Source organism: Ovis canadensis, chromosome 5, assembly GCF_042477335.2.
Source record: "Ovis canadensis isolate MfBH-ARS-UI-01 breed Bighorn chromosome 5, ARS-UI_OviCan_v2, whole genome shotgun sequence".
NCBI lineage: Eukaryota > Metazoa > Chordata > Mammalia > Artiodactyla > Bovidae > Ovis > Ovis canadensis.
In genome coordinates this window covers 109,196,612-109,217,980 of record NC_091249.1, presented here as the reverse complement: position 1 = coordinate 109,217,980, position 21,369 = coordinate 109,196,612, and the positions used below count along the sequence as shown (strand labels likewise).

The 21,369-nt window shown below is 41.0% G+C and overlaps 1 protein-coding gene across 1 annotated transcript in view; it reads left to right on the top strand.

Moving 5' to 3' along the window:
- The first annotated feature begins 342 nt into the window (after window positions 1-342).
- The window catches only part of LIX1 (limb and CNS expressed 1), a 55,525-nt gene continuing 34,498 nt past the window's right edge, over window positions 343-21,369 (top strand). Inside the window, exon 1 of the mRNA XM_069592646.1 lies at window positions 343-690. Coding sequence (XP_069448747.1) covers window positions 609-690 — 82 coding nt within the window. The 5' untranslated portion in view covers window positions 343-608. The remainder of the gene's footprint in view (window positions 691-21,369) is intronic.

The window sequence follows — 21,369 nt, the reverse complement described above, 5'->3', positions numbered from 1 at the left end:
CAAAAGTGACTATAATTTGGGTGGATGAAAAAATTAAACACTTAGCTCCCCAAAAGATGCTTCTGAATTCAAACTGAAAGCATGATCTAGAGCCTGGCTACATCCACAATCTTTATAGCACTTTTACCAAAGAAGAGTTTAGATTATATGGATTCTAAGCTGGAAATTCCTTTGCTACTAAGGAAACTTTCTTGAGAAATCATCTTTCTGATTCTATGTACCCGAAGACAGCACATCAAAAGATGAATGACCAAAAGAAATACCGAAGTCAGCCAGGCAAAATCTGGTTGGCTAGGAAGGCTGTTCGCATGATTAGTGAGCTTCCCCAGCTAGCCTGTAGGTGGGTGTGTTTAACAGAAGGAAGCAATGGGAACCCGCCTGTCAGCCAGCCTTTAGAGCTAATTAGCTCAGCATACAACAAAGATAAGTGAGCCTGGGAGGAGGGCCCCCTGAGGGGTCTTAAGATTCTGGGAAATGTCTGATTGGCAGATGTTAAAAGAGATTCTTTGGTAATCCTGTGCATCAATGAGCTGCACAAATTCAGACCAGGACTGCAAGAATCCAGGCATGAGGGCACTGTGCAGCAGGCTCGCACAGGCAGACACAAGATGGACAGAACCTTGGAATCCCTGAGACACATCATTGCCCAAGTCTTGCCTCACAGAGACCCGGCTCTGGTCTTCAAAGACTGTAAGTACTGCAGGGGAAAAAGTTTTTTTAGACTGTTTTAGAAAATAGTCCTAAATGTCTAGTCACATCTTATTTAAGTATGTTTTCTCCTAAATCTCTGTAGTCGTGTGCTGTGGTCTAAGTGGTATTTAACTTGTTCCTGACTTCAGTCAGGAGAATGATTTCATTTCACCTACGGGTATCAGTCGCTGGGTTACTTTTTTCAATGATACATCTTGCTAACAGTTTAGAAGTCTGTCCTAAAGCCTAAGACTCGCCTCAGACTTGATGAACTTTTCCAGATGCTCTTTAAAATAAATCAAAGCTGATTTGGTACTAGGATTAAAACAAAAAATAATTTGAAGACGATAATAAGATATATCCCCTTTTTAACCTGTTTAGTCCTTCATGCCATTTATTAGTTTTGTTTAAAATGTACTGTTTGAACTGTTTTGTTGCAAACAAAAGTTAACAATAAATCACCGCTGAGCTCTTAAATTTTAATAACAAATGATAACACTTTAGTTAAAAGGCCAATAAAATAAGATGTCTTCCCACCTCTACAACAACACGTTCCCCCTACACACACACACACATACACACAGACACACACACAAACTAAACAACTATGCAGGGCAGAGTTATTTCAAAATCTTTTTTTAATGATTATGAAAAATAATTCAATCAAGATTTCCAATTCTGGCAATACTATTAAACCATTTGTCATGTAACTTTGTTTCTGGAACCAATTTGACTTCCTGCTGCTGCAAGACAGACTATCTTCGCCTTGTATCTTATCTACAGTGGGGTTCATATTACAAAGGGCTTCTGAAACAGAACTTTGCAATGGAGCTGCCCAAAAGGTAAAATGCATATGGAATTTTTTTTTTTTTAAACTTCAATAAGTTACAGCTTTCTTCTTTGGGAATCTCATATGTTTGTCTCCATCAAAACATCAATGGTTTGGATTTTTGCTTTCTGATTGCTGAATAATGTTCGTTTCCAGATGTCCTTTTAGTTTATATTTCTCATATGTGTGATGCAGAGATGTTAGGCAATTTTATTCTATAAGATATTCTTCCTAGAAATCAAATTGTAACCAATTTGCCCTCTAAGGCATAAAGTGAAAAATCTGCTTTCTTTTTTCTTTCTTCATTTATTTCTCTTTTGTTCTCTTGGTTTCTAATTTTCTTGCTTTCTTTTAAATACTGTTTTCAAGCATGTGTCAATAGCTGTGTTAGAACTAACAAAAATCTCTCCCCACCCCCTCCCGTCTAGCCTGGAATCTATTCAGGTTTGGCATGTTTTTTAAGTGAAGAGGCAAGGAAAGACTGCATATCTCCTACCATAGCACTGAATTCACTAGTGAAGGGCGAAAGGGCTCTCGACCTAACACTTTGGATAAATTGTAGAGGACCAGGGCTCTTGCGCTGAGGGTTTGGATAGTGGAAACAGTAAAAAGAAATAGAAGTAAAATGTTTCACTGAGTTCATTGTGAATTTAAGAAACTTCATCTGAAGTTATATGGACCACTTTCTGAATCCAACTAAATCCCAGCAGCTCTTTACGTTTTACCAGAGAAAGTAAGATAGAAAAGGGTTAAAATAAAACGTAACTTATGCCCTGTCATCTAGGCCTTTGTGGAAACTCTTTTATGCGGCAAAGAAAAGAAGTGTCACACATTTTGTTTATTAACACGGAACTTAAATTTAATCAGAGAGTATTGCCTGCTTACCCTAGAATGGGCTGACACTCTGCGACTGCTTGCAAGGCTTAATAGGCGTGAATTTTAACTACTGAGCCTCTCCCTTCAGGTGTTTCTAATCTGAAAAATGACTAAATGAAAGTAAGCCAAATGGCAGATTTCTGTGCCAGGGATTTTTTATGTTATCGAAACATCCAACCACTCACCATCCTCGTGGAATAAATGGGAACAGGTTCACAGACTTGCTGAGGCAGACTTCGCAGGGGCCTATGCCCTGCCTTGGCAACCTACCATGCATATGCCAGGGTTTAGCACATGGACTCATTTTCGTTGGCACAGCCCGAAGTTGCTACCACCGCACGCCTGCTTCACCCGGCCTGTAAAAAGTCACCATCAACCTTGAATAGCAGGTTCTAAGCAGCCTCCTCTCCTCTAGTCACTCCTGGCTCCTTTTCCCCCCACCCCAGGCCAGCCTTTTTTTGCCAAAAGGGAAGAACTGAGCACCTCAGCACATCACTGCCAACTCCATAAGAAAAATTACTACCTTGCTTTCCTGCAAGATGAAAGGCCAGTTCAATGATGTTTGAAACCATACACAGTTGAACAAAGGAGCATAGAAAAATAATAACATTCTGTGTTTTTCTAAATTTCTCTTCTATAAATGCAAAGGTAGTTTTGTTTTTTTTTTATCCTTTTATTCTTCTGAAACGTAGAATACAAGAGAGGTACATTTGATTAATTTGTTTCCCTCACTTGGCTTTCAATTTGTATAAAAACAAGCAATAGTAAATTGAATTTTCTCTTCAAGTTGGTCAGGAAAAGTACCCAGGGAGTTTTCTGGTCTGAGACCAATGCACATGGGGATAGTTATATTCATTTAAAGAAATAAAATATGAATGCTTTTCTCAGCCAAGGAGGTCTTCCACGTGGCATTTTGTATTGCATTAAATCTCTATTTTAGGCAAGGTGTTCATCTGACAAAACTTGTAATTTGTTTATTTTCTTTCCGGAAAGGAAATGAATTTCATGACATTTTCCCCCTTTTCTCTATTTCGAGTTTCAAATGAAAAATAATGGAAAGAAATTTTAAATGAGGTGGGCTCTAGGTTTGTAATTTGTTCATCTAAGCTGACATGAGACTGTTCTCCACTGCCTGAAAGACTCCACTTTGTAACAGGTATCTCCAGGAGTCTGCACTGCCCAACAGAATCTCTTTGCAGAGGAAGTAAGGCATATGTCCTTGTTGCCTTCCATTCTTGGCTTTGTGCAGCATCCAATTTCTTTTCTTGTGTCATGCGTCACAACCTAAGATGAGCTATCCTGAAAGCAGCCTTTGTCAGCTTTCTTGAGTTTGTGTGTAAGCTTACTATCTGTTGGCCATAGTTTAATGGATTCTCGCATGCTTGCCCAAATGAAGTCACCACCCCCCAATTTCAAGATGTCTTCATGTTCAGATCCTATCCTGTTAACTCTTCAAATTGCAAGAGCATCATAAGCTTATCTGCCATCTTTGGGATCTTTCTTCATGCATCATTAGTAATGCTAGGATGTCAAGTCCTCAGCCTATGATTAAGACACTATGCTAGGAATGTTTATTCTTCACAGCATGTCAATAATGTAGGTACTATTGTGATTTATAGTGAGAGAAGTGAAGTTGCTAGAGCTTAAGGTGACCTGCTCACAGCCACACCTAATGAAATGATACAGCCAGGATTCAAATTCTATATTCCAACTTCTCACCTTTAACTGAAACAAGACATTGCCTCTCGGAAGAGTTATGTTGCTACGCCATTTGTGCAGTCATGGCAGTGTCTGTCAGGAAAACAGAGGTGGGACTGAAATGGACCTTTCTGGGTATTTGGAGAGAGTCCATTAAATAAGCTTATCTGAGTGGCAGCGTAATAGGGGAGTGAGAGGGGAAGGGAATTTTTTGAAGAGAGAGAACAGTTTGCCGAAAGGCAGATCAGGCAATACAAGAACGACGCATCAGGGAAGGTGGTGACAAGGCTGAAAAGGCAGGTGGAATCACGCTCCAGTGTAGGCAACAGGGAGCTGTTGGAGCTAACAGTGACCCTAGATTAGTTCTGAAAGCATGGGGAATTATGTTGTATTGGGGAAAAGATTGTATTGACATCTGTTGAAGGTACACTTCCTGACATTAAGTTGGGGAGAACTGCAGCTTTTTTACAGCAAGAATCCTTTTGCTCATTCAGGCAAGATACAAGAGTTGTAAATGTAAACATGCCTATAGGGAGAAACCACTTTCACTAAATAAAGCCAAAATTATGACAAACTTTCTCAAACAGATAGTTACAAACTATCTTAATTGTCACTGAAACCCTGCGAATGTGTTGGTTTCTAGCACTGATTTATAAAGTAATGTGTTAGATTTCACTAGTGTTTCCCAAAATTTTGCAATGAAAACAAATTAGGTGAAACCTTTACTAAACATTGCACAATGAGAAGAAAAATTTTTCACATATTTGAAAGTTGTTAACTCTTCCATTTGAGGAGACACTTTTCTGTATGAAAGCTTATATTTATCCCAGTTAGGTGAATACTTCAAAAAGTACATTTTTACCCTTTGGAAAAATTGGACCAGACTATAGAACCATTAAAAATGTCTTATTAATCGTGATTCTGGCTGTATAGAATGCAAGGGAGGAAAAATTCTCAAGAGTCAAGTATTTTCCCCGCCCCATGCCTTTTAGCATAGTTATCTGAAATCTATAAATTTGATGATGCATTTATGGTTTCTGCATTTCACGTGAAGGAATGGAGTGGGAAGTGAGAGATGAAGGCCCTTGTGCAGTAAAATGCCTCCACGTATTGCGTTGCATCCCACCACAGAAAGTGTGCTGGAAAGAGCATGGTTAAAACACAAAAAACAAAAACCTCGCTACCTCTTGCTAGCTCGTTTTGGATTAATGACTACATCCTAATTACAATAATTTGAACTCTGATAATTTTAGCATCTAAACTGTGGATGCCTGTTCTACTGAAGAAGCCTATTCAAATGCTAGTTTTGCTTTATTGTAGGATACAACTATTTTTATTTTGACTTATTTCAAGAGAAAAATGCAGATTTCAGTTCAGCTATCTGTGGCATAAGCACTGTTCTCTTCTCCTTTTTTCAGTAAAGATACATTTGGCAGAGTTTAAGTACTAATAGTGCCAGAGGAAAATTTTTCAAAATGGAAAAAAAGGAAGAGGCTTCTTGATCACTTAATGGCAACATCTGTCTTAATACATTTATTTCTTAATATATAAATAAGATTTCACAAATCAAAAAGAATATTGATTGACACCAGTCCTGGGATCAAGTCTGGTGCTTCTCCAGGGTCTGCAGTCTCATCTCACCGTAGGCTTCTTTTTTTACCAGTTAAGATTTGTTAGCCTGAGCTCAACTTTAACAACTTCTGAAACTCATGTGTTAAGTTACAGCCCATAATACGATACAGCTGCACAAGGGTGAGTTTCTAAGTTATGATTTTTCTGTTTAAATGATACGGTTTTACTGATTATGTGCTACAGATTGATTTAAGAAATGTAAGACAACTTTAGAAGCCTTTCATAAAAGAATCTTCTTTATTGAATACATTTCATGTTGACATTTTAACCCCAAAGGCTCTTATTCCTTTTCTTCCATGTTCAAATACTCACATCAGTTTAATCTGTCAAGGTAGTTTCTAAAACTCCTATTTTAAAAGAAAAAGAGGGAAAAAAGAATCCTACTGAAAGTTTAATAATGACAAAATAGGCAATTATTACAGTCCCTGTCGTTTTCTACATTCTTGGAATCCTGTTTGCATTATGGTTTCACTTTGTTTTTCCCTTCCTCTGCGATGATAATCAGTTGATCCCTATTTTGATCCCTTCCCATTACACAGCTGTGGGAACCCATCATTTAGTTACCGCTCCTTTGGCACTTATGGACTGCATAGTGTAGTTTACATTTTTCACACAGGGCTCTGCCCCGTGAGTTACAGTTTTGCTGGCATGTTTTTTCCACATCTCAGTTGCAAGTCCCAGGAGGGCAAAGCCATAGCTTGACCTCTATGTAGCCACCAGAGGCATCCCTCACAGAGCCAAGCACCTAGCAGGTGTACAACAGACTCTTTTGGTCGCTGATTCACTGGTTTTCTCCCTCTCAAAAAGGAGGAAGACTTTTCCCATTGTCAGGTGAAATATGACGAGATAAATGGTACTGGGACTTACTAAGCCATCATCCACTGACACCTTAATCACAGCCTAATTGCACACAGCATTCAGTGGACAGCTCTGTGAGACAGGAGGGCACATCTTCTTCAGAAGGGGTTCCGAAAATAAACACAGCCACCTCAGACGACTTCCCCAGAGTGCTGCCTCAGGTTGACCTTGGTATTCTGATATCACTCAGTCAGGTCCAACTCTTTGTGACCCCATGGACTGTAGCCCCACCAGGGTCCTCTTTCCATGAGATTCTCCAGCCAAGAGTACTAGAGTGGGTAGCCATTTCCTTCTCCAGCAGATCTTCCCAACCCAGGAATCAAACCCAGGTCTCCTGCATTACAGGCAGATTCTTTACCATCTGAGCCATCCGGGAAGCCCCTGGCCTTGGTAGAGCAGCCCAAATTATCCCATGTACCACACTGGCACGGTGACTCAGATCGCCAGTTCTTATTTTCCTTCTCTCAGTCTACCCTCAACTCTGAATCACCAGAGGCTGCATACATCAAGCTCTTTAGGGCTGAACTCTGTCTGTGCCTTGTACAAAAACCCAGTTAAATAGCTGTGGCAGGGTCACGGATAGCTTTCTTATAATGACTATAGTGGGGGAAAGTTCGTGACATACCTAAAGCTGCATTTGCACAGACTTGACCATTTCAACTAAACAGAACTGGTCAGCAAAGTAACAGTGTTTGCTCTTTTGTTTGTTTTTTGTTTTCTTGGGTCTTTGGTTGTTATCTAAAGTCAACAGTCCTACAAAGTCTATCCCTTTTTTAAAAAAATTGGCATATAATTGCTTTACAGTGTTGTGTTAGGTGCTGCTGTGCAACCCAGTGAATCAGCTCTGTGTATTCACATAGCCGCACGCACCCCCACCCCACCTATCCAGGTCACCACAGAGCACCGAGCTGAACTCCCGCGCTGTATTGCAGATTCCCGCCAGCTAGCTGTTTCACGCATGGTCGTCTGTTTATGTCAAGCCCGATCTACCAATGCATCCATTCTCCGCTCCCGTTCCTTCTCCTGCTGTACCCACATACCTGTTCTCTACGTCCGTGTCTCTCTTCCTGCCCTGGAACGAGGTCCCTCTGTTCTGTTTTTCTAGATCCCACATACATGCGTTAATATAGGATATTTGTTTTTCTCTTTGTGACTTACAGTGCAAATCCAATGCCCAGTGGTACGTGGGAAAGATATATACTTCCTAGTTGCTTAAGCAGATTACATCAGGTTTTTAGTCTATGTAGCTTTTGTGATTGGATGACATCATCTGAACCATGATGTACATTGAAAACTTGGGAGTTCAAGTGCTGCCTTTTAATGGTGGTATATTTAATGACCTTTTATTTTGTCTTTATGATTCCATCTTGTTCCTTGATATTCTCTCTCTTAAAAAGTTACCTTGAACTTCCAAAGATTTCTTTTTTTTTTTAAGTTTCATTTAACACAAGGAGCCTGGCCTGGTGCTCTGGAGCTCTGGAGCTCCTAGAGCTAGGAGGTGGAAGGGAGGGGATATATATAGATAGATAGATGGATATAATTATGACTGATTCATGTTGTTGTATGTCAGAAACCAACACAACATTGTAAAGCACTTATCCTCCAATAAAAAAGTATTATTTAAAGTTCTCCCCCAAATGATTTATAGCTCGTCAATTTTAAATTCTAAAGGTGAAAATTAAAGCAAAAAGAATGATGTAATTTTTTTTTTCTGTATATTTTGGAGAGTCTTCCAAGAGATTAATTTTGTAAAGCAACCCAAAGGACTTAATTCCCTCAGAAAACGTGTTCAGGATGGAGAACAGGGACCAGATCAGAAGAAAAGAAAAAGGAAACAAAAGAAGAAATATGATCAGCTGCCCAACTGCTGCAGGAGCTAGGCACTGACTCTGGAGAATAACTAAAAGAAAGCTACTAATGCTGGGAACAAAGCAAGACTCGAGGCTATCTCATATCTGTGTGTGGTTGTGGCTACCTTTGAGAGAGTGTCTACAGAAAAGAAGACGTGGCCCAAGTTTCTTACATGTTGTACATGACACATAAGCAGTGTCAGCAAGATTCCGTTAGCCTGATCAGAACTTGTCAGAGCCTGAGAATGGTTATAAATGTTTAGACAGCTGGCTCTGTTGGTCACTGTCCTGGTGTTTGCCAAGCCAAGCACAAGACCTAAAGGAACCTAATTTTGCATGAATGTCAAATTGGTAAGATGCCTTGAGCTTGCTCCTTAAATTATTTGGGAATCCTTTTCCTGTTTCTCCTCGACAAAACTAGGGGATCACATTTACAAAAACAAGGTATATGTGATTGAATTGCTAGAACAGAAAGTGCTGTTCATTTTATTTAAAAATATCACCTGCTAAGAGTAATTTATAGTTAAAGATTATATTAAATCATTACATATCATAAATCCATCTGTTTGGAGGCAGAGAATCAATTTGAAACTATGTTTCTCATCTTGAAAGCCTCTAACTGGTTTATCCTAAAATGGTAGCCTTTCCAATTTGTCTTAGTTTTTGGCAAAGGAAATTTTTACCCAGCTAGAATTTTTGCTCATGTAAGGCATAAAGAAATAGGCTCCTTTTTTCTGATAGATTTATGACATGCTTTTAAGATCCCTTATTGCTGACAAATGACTGTCTTTCCAGTCAGGACTTACCTCATATTAGGTAATTGAACTGGGCAATGAACTATAATGTTTCTACTTTCCCGAAGCATAAGAGTTATTAACATTAATTTGAAATAAGTGTTAGTCCCTTTCTGTAGTTTTTCCTAAGGGCAGGTCTGTTACCATTAGCATTCATTAGAAAGTGAAAAATTGGACAAACATCCGTGTTTTCAGATTTTGGAAAAAGCTTCATAATAGCCAAAAAATATTTCTTCCCTCTATTTTTTGGCTATTATGAAGCTTTGACTTTACCAGTGAATGATATTAAAAGAGTTTTCTCATTTCCATCTCTGAATTCTTCACATATCTTAGACACAAATTAAATAGCCCAACGTGTACAATTAGAGAATTTTCAGACATGAGACTATTTTCAGAATGTTTAATGATATGGTTTCCAATCTAGGAACAGTCAGTTTCAAAGATGCAATGTGCAAGCACATAATCCTGCCCTTTCCTTTCTTTCTTCACCTTCTCCAACCACAAATAATAGCTAACCCTCTAGTGTTTACTATGCGTGAAGCTCTATTCTGAGCATTTTCCATTTTAAGCTTTACAGCAACCCTGTAAATACTGCCTTTTACAGACAGAACAGGGGCACTTGGTAGGTATCTCGGCACAGGAGAGACCAGATTCAGACCCAGGCATTCTGACTCCAGTTCAGTTCAGTTCAGTCATTAAGTCATGTCCGCCTGTTTGCGACCTCATGAACCACAGCACTCCAGGCCTCCCTGTCCATCACCAACTCCCAGAGTCCACCCAAACCCATGTCCATCTCATGCTCTGTCGTCCCCTTCTCCTCCTGCCCCCAATCTTTCCCAGCATCAGAGTCTTTTCAAATGAGTCAACTCTTTACATCAGGTGGCCAAAGTATTGGAGTTTCAGCTTCAACATCAATCCTTCCAGTGAACACCCAGGACTGATCTCCTTTAGGATGGACTGGCTCCAGAGTCCTAGCTTTTAACTACCTACATACACTGCCTGCCTATGGATAAAATGGGGAGAGACAAGATGCAGTACACATTTCATTGAGTTTGAACCAAAACGTCTACTTGAGGACTCTCCTATAACAAACTCTATAATCCATGGCACATTTACATCTTCTGAATCTCAGAATTCCCATATGAAAACATAGGTCATGTGTCCCTGTTGGCATCTCCATCATGCCCAATCTATGGAAATGACGAGATTTAAGTTTTTAGGATTCATGGACCTAACATTCTAGGTTTCTATGCAATAATGCTGAAGAAGCTGAAGTTGAACAGTTCTTTGAAGACCTACAAGACCTTTTAGAAATAACATCCCAAAAAAAGATGCCCTTTTCATTGTAGGGGACTGGAATGCAAAAGTAGGAAGTCAAGAAACACCTGGAGTAACAGGCAAATTTGGCCTTGGAATGTGGAATGAAGCAGGGCAAAGACTAATAGAGTTTTGCCAAGAAAATGCACTGGTCATAGCAAACACCCTCTTCCAACAACACAAGAGAAGACTCTACACATTGACATCACCACATGGTCAACACCAAAATCAGATTGATTATATTCTTTGCAGCCAAAGATGGAGAAGCCCTATACAGTCAGCAAAAACAAGACCAGGAGCTGACTGTGGCTCAGATCATGAACTCCTTATTGCCAAATTCAGACTTAAGTTGAAGAAAGTGTGAAAAACCACTAGACCATTCAGGTATGACCTCAATCAAATCCCTTATGATTATACAGTGGAAGTGAGAAATAGGTTTCAGGGACGAGATCTGATAGACACAGTGCCTGATGAACTATGGGTGGAGGTTTGTGACATTGTACAGGAGACAGGGATCAAGACCATCCCCATGGAAAAGAAATGCAAAATAACAAAATGGCTATCTGGGGAGGCCTTACAAATAGCTGTGAAAAGAAGGGAAGTGAAAAGCAAAGGAGAAAAGGAAAGATATAAGCATCTGAATGCAGAGTTCCAAAGAATAGCAAGGAGAGACAAGAAAGCCTTCTTCAGCGATCAATGCAAAGAAATAGAGGAAAATAACAGAATGGGAAAGACTAGAGATCTCTTCAACAAAATTAGAGATACCAAGGGAATATTTCATGCAAAGATGGGCTCGATAAAGGACAGAAATGGTATGGACCTAACAGAGGCAGAAGATATTAAGAAGAGGTGGCAAGAATACACGGAAGAACTGTACAAAAAAGATCATCATGACTAAGATAAACACGATGGTGTAATCACTCACCTAGAGCCAGACATCCTGGAATGTGAAGTCAAGTGGGCCTTAGAAAGCATCACTATGAACAAAGCTAGTGGAGGTGATGGAATTCCAGTTGAGCTATTTCAAATCCTGAAAGATGATGCTGTGAAAGTGCTGTACTCAATATGCCAGCAAATCTGGAAAACTCAGCAGTGGCCACAGGACTAGAAAAGGTCAATTTTCATTCCAATCCCAAAGAAAGGCAATGCCAAAGAATGCTCAACCTGCCACACAGTTGCAATTATCTCACACGCTAGTAAAGCCTCTTGATGAAAGTGAAAGAGGAGAGTGAAAAAGTTGGCTTGAAGCTCAATATTCAGAAAATAAAGATCATGGCATCTGGTCCCATCACTTCATGGGAAATAGATGGGGAAACAGTGTCAGACTTTATTTTTGGGGGCTCCAAAATCACTGCAGATGGTGACTGCAACCATGAAATTAAAAGACTCTTACTCCTTGGAAGGAAAGTTATGACCAACCTAGATAGCATATTCAAAAGCAGAGATATTGCTTTGCCAACAAAGGTCCATCTAGTCAAGGCTATGGTTTTTCCAGTGGTCATGTATGGATGTGAGAGTTGGACTGTGAAGAAAGCTGAGCGCCTTAGAATTGATGCGTTTGAACTGTGGTGTTGGAGAAGAGTCTTGAGAGTCCCTTGGACTGCAAGGAGATCCAATCAGTCCATTCTAAAGGAGATCAGTCCTGGGTGTTCTTTGGAAGAAATGATGCTAAAGCTGAAACTCCAGTACTTTGGCCACCTCATGTGAAGAGTTGACTCATTGGAAAAGACTCTGATGCTGGGAGGGATTGGGGGCAGGAGGAGAAGAGGATGACAGAGGATGAGATGACTGGATGGCATCGCTGACTTGATGGACATGAGTTTGAGTGAACTCCGGGAGCTGGTAATGGACAGGGTGGCCTGGTGTGCTGCTATTCATGGGGTCACAAAGAGTCAGAAATGACTGAGCGACTGAACTGAACTGAAATGAAGTTTTTAGGATAAAAGCCCTCTGAGAGGCTTCATGCTCCTTCCTTCTAGGTTGCCAAAGGAGCAGTCTTCCTCCATCTCCTACCCACTCCTTGTAGATTTTTCTGCCCAAGCTCCTACCAGACAAACATTTTTCCTGGACTCACCCAGATGCATAAGAGCAATCACACATTTTTTCATGCGTTTGTGACCTTGTTTTTCATGAATGGAGCCTCTACAGACAGCACAGCACCTCAAAGACAAAGGACAAGGAAATCTGTGCCCCTGCCTTTCTCACCCACTTGCATAAGGCTTGGGCACTGGAACAATATAATTAATTTCCAGTTATTAAAAGAAGCAAAGTCCCCTTGCCCTGTTGCTTATCAAATTGTACCCCCTTCTTCATGGCATACTTTCCTATCACTCCCACACACTATTCCTCCACTGAAGCATTACTATTTTCCCTACTCTTTGTCAAATGCCACTCTCACTTTTGGGGGGAGCATAGTTTCTACTACTTTCCCCATCCTGGTCTAAATCTCATTTTTCTGAGGAGGTTCAGCTTAGACTCTCTTCGTCTGCATAATTTTTTGTGTCCTTTTCAGTCAACATTTATCTACTTTTCTTCTTAAATGTACTTCAGTTCAGTTCAGTCACGTCCGACTCTTTGCAACCCCATGGACTGCAGCATGCCAGGCCTCCCTGTCCATCACCAACTCTTGGAGTTTACCCAAACCCATGTCCATCGAGTCCAGTGATGACATCCAACCATCTCATCCTCTGTCATCCCCTTTTCCTCCTGCCTCTAATCTTTCCCAGCATCAGGGTCTTTTCAAATGAGTCAGTTCTTTGCATCAGGTGGCCAAAGTATTGGAGTTTCAGCTTCAACATCAGTCCTGCCAATGAATATTCAGGATTGATTTCCTTTTGGATGGACTGGGTGGATCTCCTTGCAGTCCAAGAGGCTCTCAAGAATCTTCTCCAACACCACAGTTCAAAAGCATCAATTCTTCAGTGCTCAGCTTTCTTTATAGTCCAACTTAGTTATTGTGCCATAAATTCTAGAGCTCTAAATATTACCTTAAAATCATTTCTGTTACACAATGTAGCAGTCTAATATTTTGTTAACAAATTATATTATGAATTCATATTTCTGCAATCAAACTGTAAATCTTTATGTGCAAAGGCCTGTTTTGACCTTTTTTTTTTTTTTTCTTTTTGACTCTATGCCATCAAGGTCAGGGTCCCCAGATAGACCAGGGCCTCATTGCTGGTTATTTGTGTATTCTGTTCCACTGATCCCAGAGATACTACTTGCAAATCCTTTTCAACACTATGCTCCAGGCAGTCAACATAAATGGAGAACTGATACTTTAAGATAAAATTGCTTAGATCTCTGTTCAGCATACCCGTAAGCTCCAGTTATCATGAAAGTAAAACCCTAGCTGGCAAGCAGCTAACAATCACCCTACCCAGGCTTCATCTTCCTGCACCTACTCAACCATCTCCAGCTGAGACATGGCTACCACCAACACACCCATGCTGTGTGGGCCCCATGGTGGTTCATATAAAAAATCTCCTATTCTAGAAGGAAGTCTTAATCTCTCCATGAATTGTACTTTTCTTCTGTGTGTTCATTCCATTGCACGGTTCAGATGTGGAGTATTGTTTAGAGTCCAGATGAATTCAGCAACTGCTTCTAGATGAACAGGCCTGTGCTAGATACCAAGGAGGATACAGAGAAGAGTGAACCAGAGTCCCCGTCCTCTGGAATCACAATCTGCTGTGAGGTAAATAACATACAGCTCTTCTCTATAAAATGGATTGTTATCCCAAGGCATTTCATTCCTCTGGCCAGAAGTAAGCCCAGCCAAGTCTGACTTGATAAATTTAGCCAGGAGCACCACATCCATTCTATTAGCATGGTTTATAGGAGATTAAGTGCTGAGACACAGGGCCACTGATGGAATAAGAGCACAGGAAAGGCCATTCATGTGGGCTGGAATCAGGCAGTAAGGCATGATGGAGGAGGTGGCATTTCCTCTGAAATCTGAGAGTAAATTGGATGGCTAGAGAGGAGAGGCAGAAACAACATTCAGGGTAGGAAGGAGGACTTGAACCAAAGCACGGGGGAAAAAGCATGCAGTGTGTGTTCAAGGGCAAGTGAAGTCACTGCCTTTGCTGAAGCTAACTGAGGCTTTCTGTTGGAAAGGGTCAAAGGCTGGACTGTTAAGGTGTCCACACTGTTGGATGTCTTCATTGGTCCACTGCCTTCTGTGAAACTTTAATGCTGTACTTTATAATCAGAAAGAAAGCTGGAGGAAGGGGGAAACCTCACTTAATGAAAGACTTGCTTGGAGATCTAGTCACTCCTCTGGAGACTCTCGTGTTCAAATTTCAAAACACAGTGAGAAAGAAATTACCCACAATAATGCCTATCAACTGCATAGCAAATTGTCTTCTTATTGATAGAAAAGTATTCAAAACCACTGAAGAGGTTTGTTTTAGTCAGCTTGGGCTGCTGGAACAAAATACCACAGACTGGGTGGCTTAAACAACAGAACTGTAATAGTATTTCTCACAGATCTAAGACACAGTTGCTGGCAGAATCAGTGTTTCGGTGAGAGACCTCTTCCTGGTTTACAAATGGCAGCCTTCTTGCTGTGACCTCACAAGGCTGAGAGAGGAAACTGTGGTGTCTCCTTCTGCTTTTATAAAGATACCAGTCCCATCGTGGGGCTCTAACCCTCATCAGTTCAGTTCAGTTCAGTCACTCAGTCGTGTCCGACTTTGCGACCCCATGGACTGCAGCACACCAGGCCTCCAGGTCCATCACCAACTCCTGGAGCTTACTCAAACTCATGTTTATTGAGTCAGTGATGCCATCCAACCATCTCATCCTCTGTCATCCCCTTCTCCTCCTGCCCTCAATCTTTCCCAGCATCAGGGTCTTTTCAAATAAGTCAGCTCTTTGCATCAGGTGGCCAAAGTATTGGAGTTTCAGCTTCAACACCAGTCCTTCCAATGAACATTCAGGACTGATCTCCTTTAGGATGGACTGGTTGGATCTCCTTGAAGTCCAAGGCACTCTCAAGAGTCTTCTCCAACACCACAGTTCAAAAGCATCAATTCTGCACTCAGCTTTCTTTATAGTCCAACTCTCATATCCATACATGACTACTGGAAAAACCAAAGCCTTGGCAAAGTAATGTCTCTGCTTTTTAATATGCTGCCTAGGTTTCTCATAACTTTCCTTCCAAGGAGTAAGTTTCTTTTAGTTTCATGGCTACAGTCACCATCTGCAGTGATTTTGGAGCCCAAGAATATTAAGTCTGTCACTGTTTCCACTGTTTCTCCATCTATTTGCCATGAAGATCTTTGCAACCCCATGGACAGGATAGTCCATGGCATTCTCCAGGCCAGAATACTGGAGTGGGTAGCCTTTCCCTTCTCCAGGGGATCTTCCCAACCCAAGGATTGAACCCAGGTTTCCTGCATTGCAGGCAGATTCTTTTTCAGCTGAGCCACAAGGGGAGCCCAAGAATACTGGAGTGAGTAGCCTATCCCTTCTCCAGGGGATCTTCCAGACCCAGGAATCGAACCAGAATCTCCTGCATTACAGGTGTATTCTTTACCAACTGAGCTATTAGTTTGCATCTAACCTCATAAGGTTACATCTAACCCTCATAAGGACTTCCCTTGTGGCTCAGATGGTAAAGCATCTACCTACAATGTGGGAGACCCAGGTTTGATCCCTGGGTCGGGAAGATCCACTGAAGAAGGAAATGGCAACCCACTCCAATACTCTTGCCTGGAAAATCCCATGGATGGAGGAGCGTGGTATGCTACAGTCCATGGGGTCTCAAAGAGTTGGACACGACTGAGCGACTTCACTTCACTTCAACCCTCATAACCTCATCTAAACCTGACTATCTCCCTGTGTTCCCAACTTCTAATAACATCATATTGTGAATTAGGGCTTCAGCATATGAATGTGTGAGAGACACAAATATTTAGTCCAGAACAGGGTCTATTACATGTGTCTGAGAAAGCAACGTGGAGTAATGGAGAGTGATTAAGAAGTCTGATATGCAAAGTCATCTCAGGGGTTATTTTGTTTTTTTCTTGTTTTAACTCTCAGATGTTATAATCTGATAGAAGTCACAAAAACGAACTGGATTTCATGCGATCATTCCTAGGATCTCCCCAACAATTCTCTCTCCTTCCACTTCCTCTCATACCCCCAGCCTCAGCCATTTGATATTCTATTTCTGTATAGTAATTTTTCCAGTTAAACATCAGTAGCCTTATCAAAGGCAAGACCTATGGATGGCCTATGAGTGTTAAACCCTGAAGTTGGAAGGTCGCTCAGCTTGTTCTGACTCCAGCATCAGCCAGGTTGTTACCCATCTGACTTCTCTGGATCTCCAGCTCAGGATTCACTGCCTCTCTCCTGTCTGGTGTCTAGACTCCCCGTGAATGATTAGTGTATCTTGTCCTGGCTTATGAATAAAAGCCCTTTTCCTTTAGTGTCCATTCAAACAATGTAGAAACTCTTCAAAAAGAATTTCACTAAACTTTGGGAGAAATAATGCATAGCCAAAAAAATATGTGTTTCAGACTATAGGCCCCTGACCCTCAGGGAGAAGGCACAATCAGGCAGAGAGACTTGACCTTGACTTGTGTTCATGCCCCTCTTCCCAGGAAACCGGCTCCAAGGCCTTCCTCAGTCTTTTGTCATTTGCTGTTGTTCCTCTTGTGGCCTCTTCTTTAGTCATTTTTCCTTGAAAGGAGGGACTGGAATGTGAGACTTAATCACAGCTCCTTCTGAAGCCCATGACTGTTGGGTGTTTACAGTGTTGCTTTTAGCCAGAGCAGAGTATTGGCTGAAGGTTGATCAGGACACCTGTTCACATGACACAGACTGACATTCACTGCGACAATTCCAAGCTGGCAATGTGTCATGTCATATGCTTGGAGAAATACAAATATTAACCCTTTGCTTTGTTTGACTGCCAAAGACAAGCATCAGAAAAATGGTCCATAGAAAGGGGTAGGTGAAGTAATTCTTGTGCAGAGTCCCCTACACCTTCCCTGCCAACAGCTTCACAAAGGCGGCACATCTTGCGTAACTTTAATGGCATCAGCTATTCAGCCAACATTTATTATGCTTCTAAAATCCTCCTGATAGGTGTAGACACGCATGAAAACAACTTAAATTCCATTTTAATTAGGAGTGGCTCAGAATGAGCAAAGAGCGAGACTCTACATCCAGACCAAACGAAGTTAAAAATCCCAAGGCTGAGAGTTAATAGCTGTGTGACTGGACTGTACCCTGAGCATCTTTTAACTTCTTATCTCTAAGCTGCGGATGATACCTATTTCTAGAAGGTGTTGTAAGAGTTAAATAAGAAAATGCCTAATACCTGGCATATAATAGGCACGTGATAAGGGAGACGAGAAGAGCAACTTCTTCCTACCCTACCCAGGGCTTCTCCAACTTTAATGTGTGTTGGATTGCCTGAGAATCTTGTTAAAATGTAGACTCTGGTTCAGTAGGCCTGGGGTGGGGCCTGAGACCCTGCATTTCTAACAAGTCCCCACGTAGTATCCATGCTATCTCAGAGCACTGCAGTTTCCAGGGGAAGGGTTTAGAGATTATTTTGGGTTTGTTTTCATTTTAAGAAGCTATTGTTGGAGGTAGATCTTTAAAAAAAAAAAAGAAAAATGAGTAGGTGCCAGCCAGGAAGATGACAGAATGGAAAGGCATTCAAGAGGGCGGATAGAAGCAAGGGGCTTGCTAGCAGCATAAAAGGCATGAGAGAGAGAGGGGCCTGGGATTTGATTTGAGGAGAGAAGTTTGGGATGAGAAAGAGAATCAAGACATAGGGCCTTCTGTGACTTGTCAAGGAGCTATTTGCTCTGCAAGTAATGAGGGACTCACTGAAGGATTTTAAGAGGGGAGTGATTTAATCAACCATAAGGTTCTGAAAGATTACCTGGCAACAGCTGGGGATGGGTTAGATGGGAGGGTGGCTGGAGTCAGGAGGGTACTGTGGTATATATGGTGAGATGTGAACCATGAAGCAATGGCAATATTAACTGAAAGGAAGTGGTGATCAGAGACATTGGGATATGGAAGGGACAGAACTCTAGTCCTTATTAGGTCTGGAAAGAGGAAATTAAGTTGAAAGTTCCTGTCAGTTTTCTGATTTGTGTGACTGGGTAGATGATAATATCGCTTTTTAAATGGCTCAGGAAAAGAGTTTTTGGAAAAGAAAATGGGTTGAGTTTGAGCAATATGTTGAATTTAAGCCACAAACAAATGGAAAGATCTACTAACAAAGCTGAAGTTACAGGAGAATGCAACCATTGGCGTATATTATGGTAGATGGACAAATAGAGATAGGCTCTGTTATTCAAGAGCAACAGAGTGAAGCAGGAAAAGACAAAGACAAATAAGACTCTCACGCAAGACACCGTGAAGGGTGAGCAGAGGAAGAGAGACCCATGAAAACGACTCAGAAGAAATGATAGCAACAGGGAGAATACAGTCAAAAAGGCTAGGGATATGAAAGTTTCTAGAAGAAATTTATCAGCTGTGTCAAATGCAGTTAGAGGTCAAATAAATACGGACTGAAAGTTAGAATTAGTGATATTTGCCAGAGTTGTTTCAGAAGCTTAATGTAGCAGAACGCCAGATTGTGGTGGGTTAAAAATGAACGGAAGATAGAGAAGCAGAGAGAGTAATACAGAATATTCTTTCCAGCAGCTTGAGCTATATTGAGAAAATTTGAATAACTAGTAACCAAAAGTAGTCCCAAGGTCGAGGACTTCTTTTGATTGATTGTGCATTTATTGTTGTCTTGGGCATACATATGGCTGCTGAGAAGCAGTGAGGAGAAGAAACATTTAAAAATAGAAGGGCAAGAGAATGCCCAGTAGAAGCAACACAAATTCATGTGAGAGTGAGGGAAATAAGGTGGGCCTGAGCACACGCACAGATGGGTCCCTACACGTAAGGAGAGATATCGCATGCTTGGTGGCCTAACTTTGCAACATGAAAGTCGGGGCCATGGCTGGTCCGTGAAGGTGCAGCTGCAGCTGGAGTCTAAACTGTGCCGTGAGGCCTTTCCTCACATTTGGGTGGTTTTGTTCAGCATACGTGACCTTTTGTTAGCGTTCTCTTTGATGCTGTCTGTGAACTTTGTTTGTTACTACCTCAAAAAAATAAAGAAGCATGTGCTTCATAAAGAAAGCATCTTCAGATATGCTGATCTTGGAAATTCCAAACAACGAGCTGGCCCTCTTCCCTCTGCACTCCATTCATCTGGTTTTCCAGGCGACAGGAGGAGATAGAGATAGAAAGATGAGTTGTGTGTGTGCATGCACATATGTTGCACTTTTCAGAGGTGATGACATACACGAGACCGTCAAAGAAATCCTTCAAAGTTGCAGAATAAAAGATCTGAACCCTGCTACTTTTATTCCTCCATAAATTTTATTTAGTATGTACTTTGAACTCTAATCCACACAGTTTTACATGCCAAAATTCTTGTGTTCATTTTACCTAGATAAGTATGAGTCTTCATCTTCTTACTCCAGGTCTTAGCTGAACATCATTCAGCAATGAAATAACTTAAAATAGCAGCCTAATGGCCCTTGCTGACTATCAGAGCAACAGACCGCTGGTTTTGGTTTTAGGCTTCAAGACATCACTGCTTCAATCTTCAAGACATCACTGCTGAATTCTGGAGATACCTATAAGTAGAAAGATGGATCAGCTGGCTCAAAAAATACTTGTTTTCCTGGACATGGGAGGGAGTGGAAGTTAGGGAGCAGAAACACAATTTAGGAAATAAAAGTTCTATTCTGAGTGACGTCAACTGGTAGAAAATATCACTTCAAATATTTCTGAATGAATGAAAAATGTCTGTGATTACTAAGCTCACCTTGACCAATCAGCATACATTTTATTGGTTAATTCAATTATCTCCCCTGACAGTCTTATATTTCCTGGTTTATTTCCCAAAATACATCTTAAATACTAAAAACTGCAGTTCTTAAATATATACAGACATCCAATCCCTTAGGCATCTCGATAATTTTCCTGAACTATGCCCTGTAAAGCTGGAAGCTGATCAGTGGCCTAAGAATGAAGTAAAAGAGCCAGGTGCTCTATTCAACAGCTTAGAAGGTGGTTGTGAAATACTTTTGTCTCCAGATCAAACTGTGACTCTCCTGATTTCCTGCAAAATAGCAAAGCCCTACATTTTGAAGCACATATATTCAGAAATATATCGGGAGGATGTCAAAGGGCCTAGACACCATACTACACAAAGAATGTTTGAAAGAAAAAAGCTATTTAATCTAGAACTTGAGGAAACCTGAGAGCTTTCTATATTAGTATGCTTTCGTATACAAGTGAGAGACACCAATTCAAAATGGCTTAAGGAAAAAGCAGTTGTGTTGGTTCAGGAGCTCAAACTATGACATGAGAACTTAGTCTTTCTTTCCCTGTCTCTTGGTTCTGCCCTTCTCTATGCTGGCTTGCTTTTCAGCCGTGATTTCCTCTTTACTTGGAGCAGCACCACACTTCTCTGCCATACCTCCAACAATCTAGTGAAAAAGGAGAATCCAGTCTCCCACTATTTCTAGCAAAAATTACTGGACCCTGAGTGACTTGACTTTGAGGTAATAATATCCAGCCTTCAGCCCTGGAGAAGACATGATTGAAAGAAAGGTGGTTCACTAAAGAAAGCTTTTAGGCTATTCCTACAAAGAGGAAAAGCAAATACCCGGTAGGCGAAAACAACATATTTCCTATGACACCTTCAAGTATGTAGTGGGTTTGCTTGCAAAGATGGGGATTAACTTCTCTGAGGTCAGAGTGCCAGAAATGAGAAATAGCCCACTTG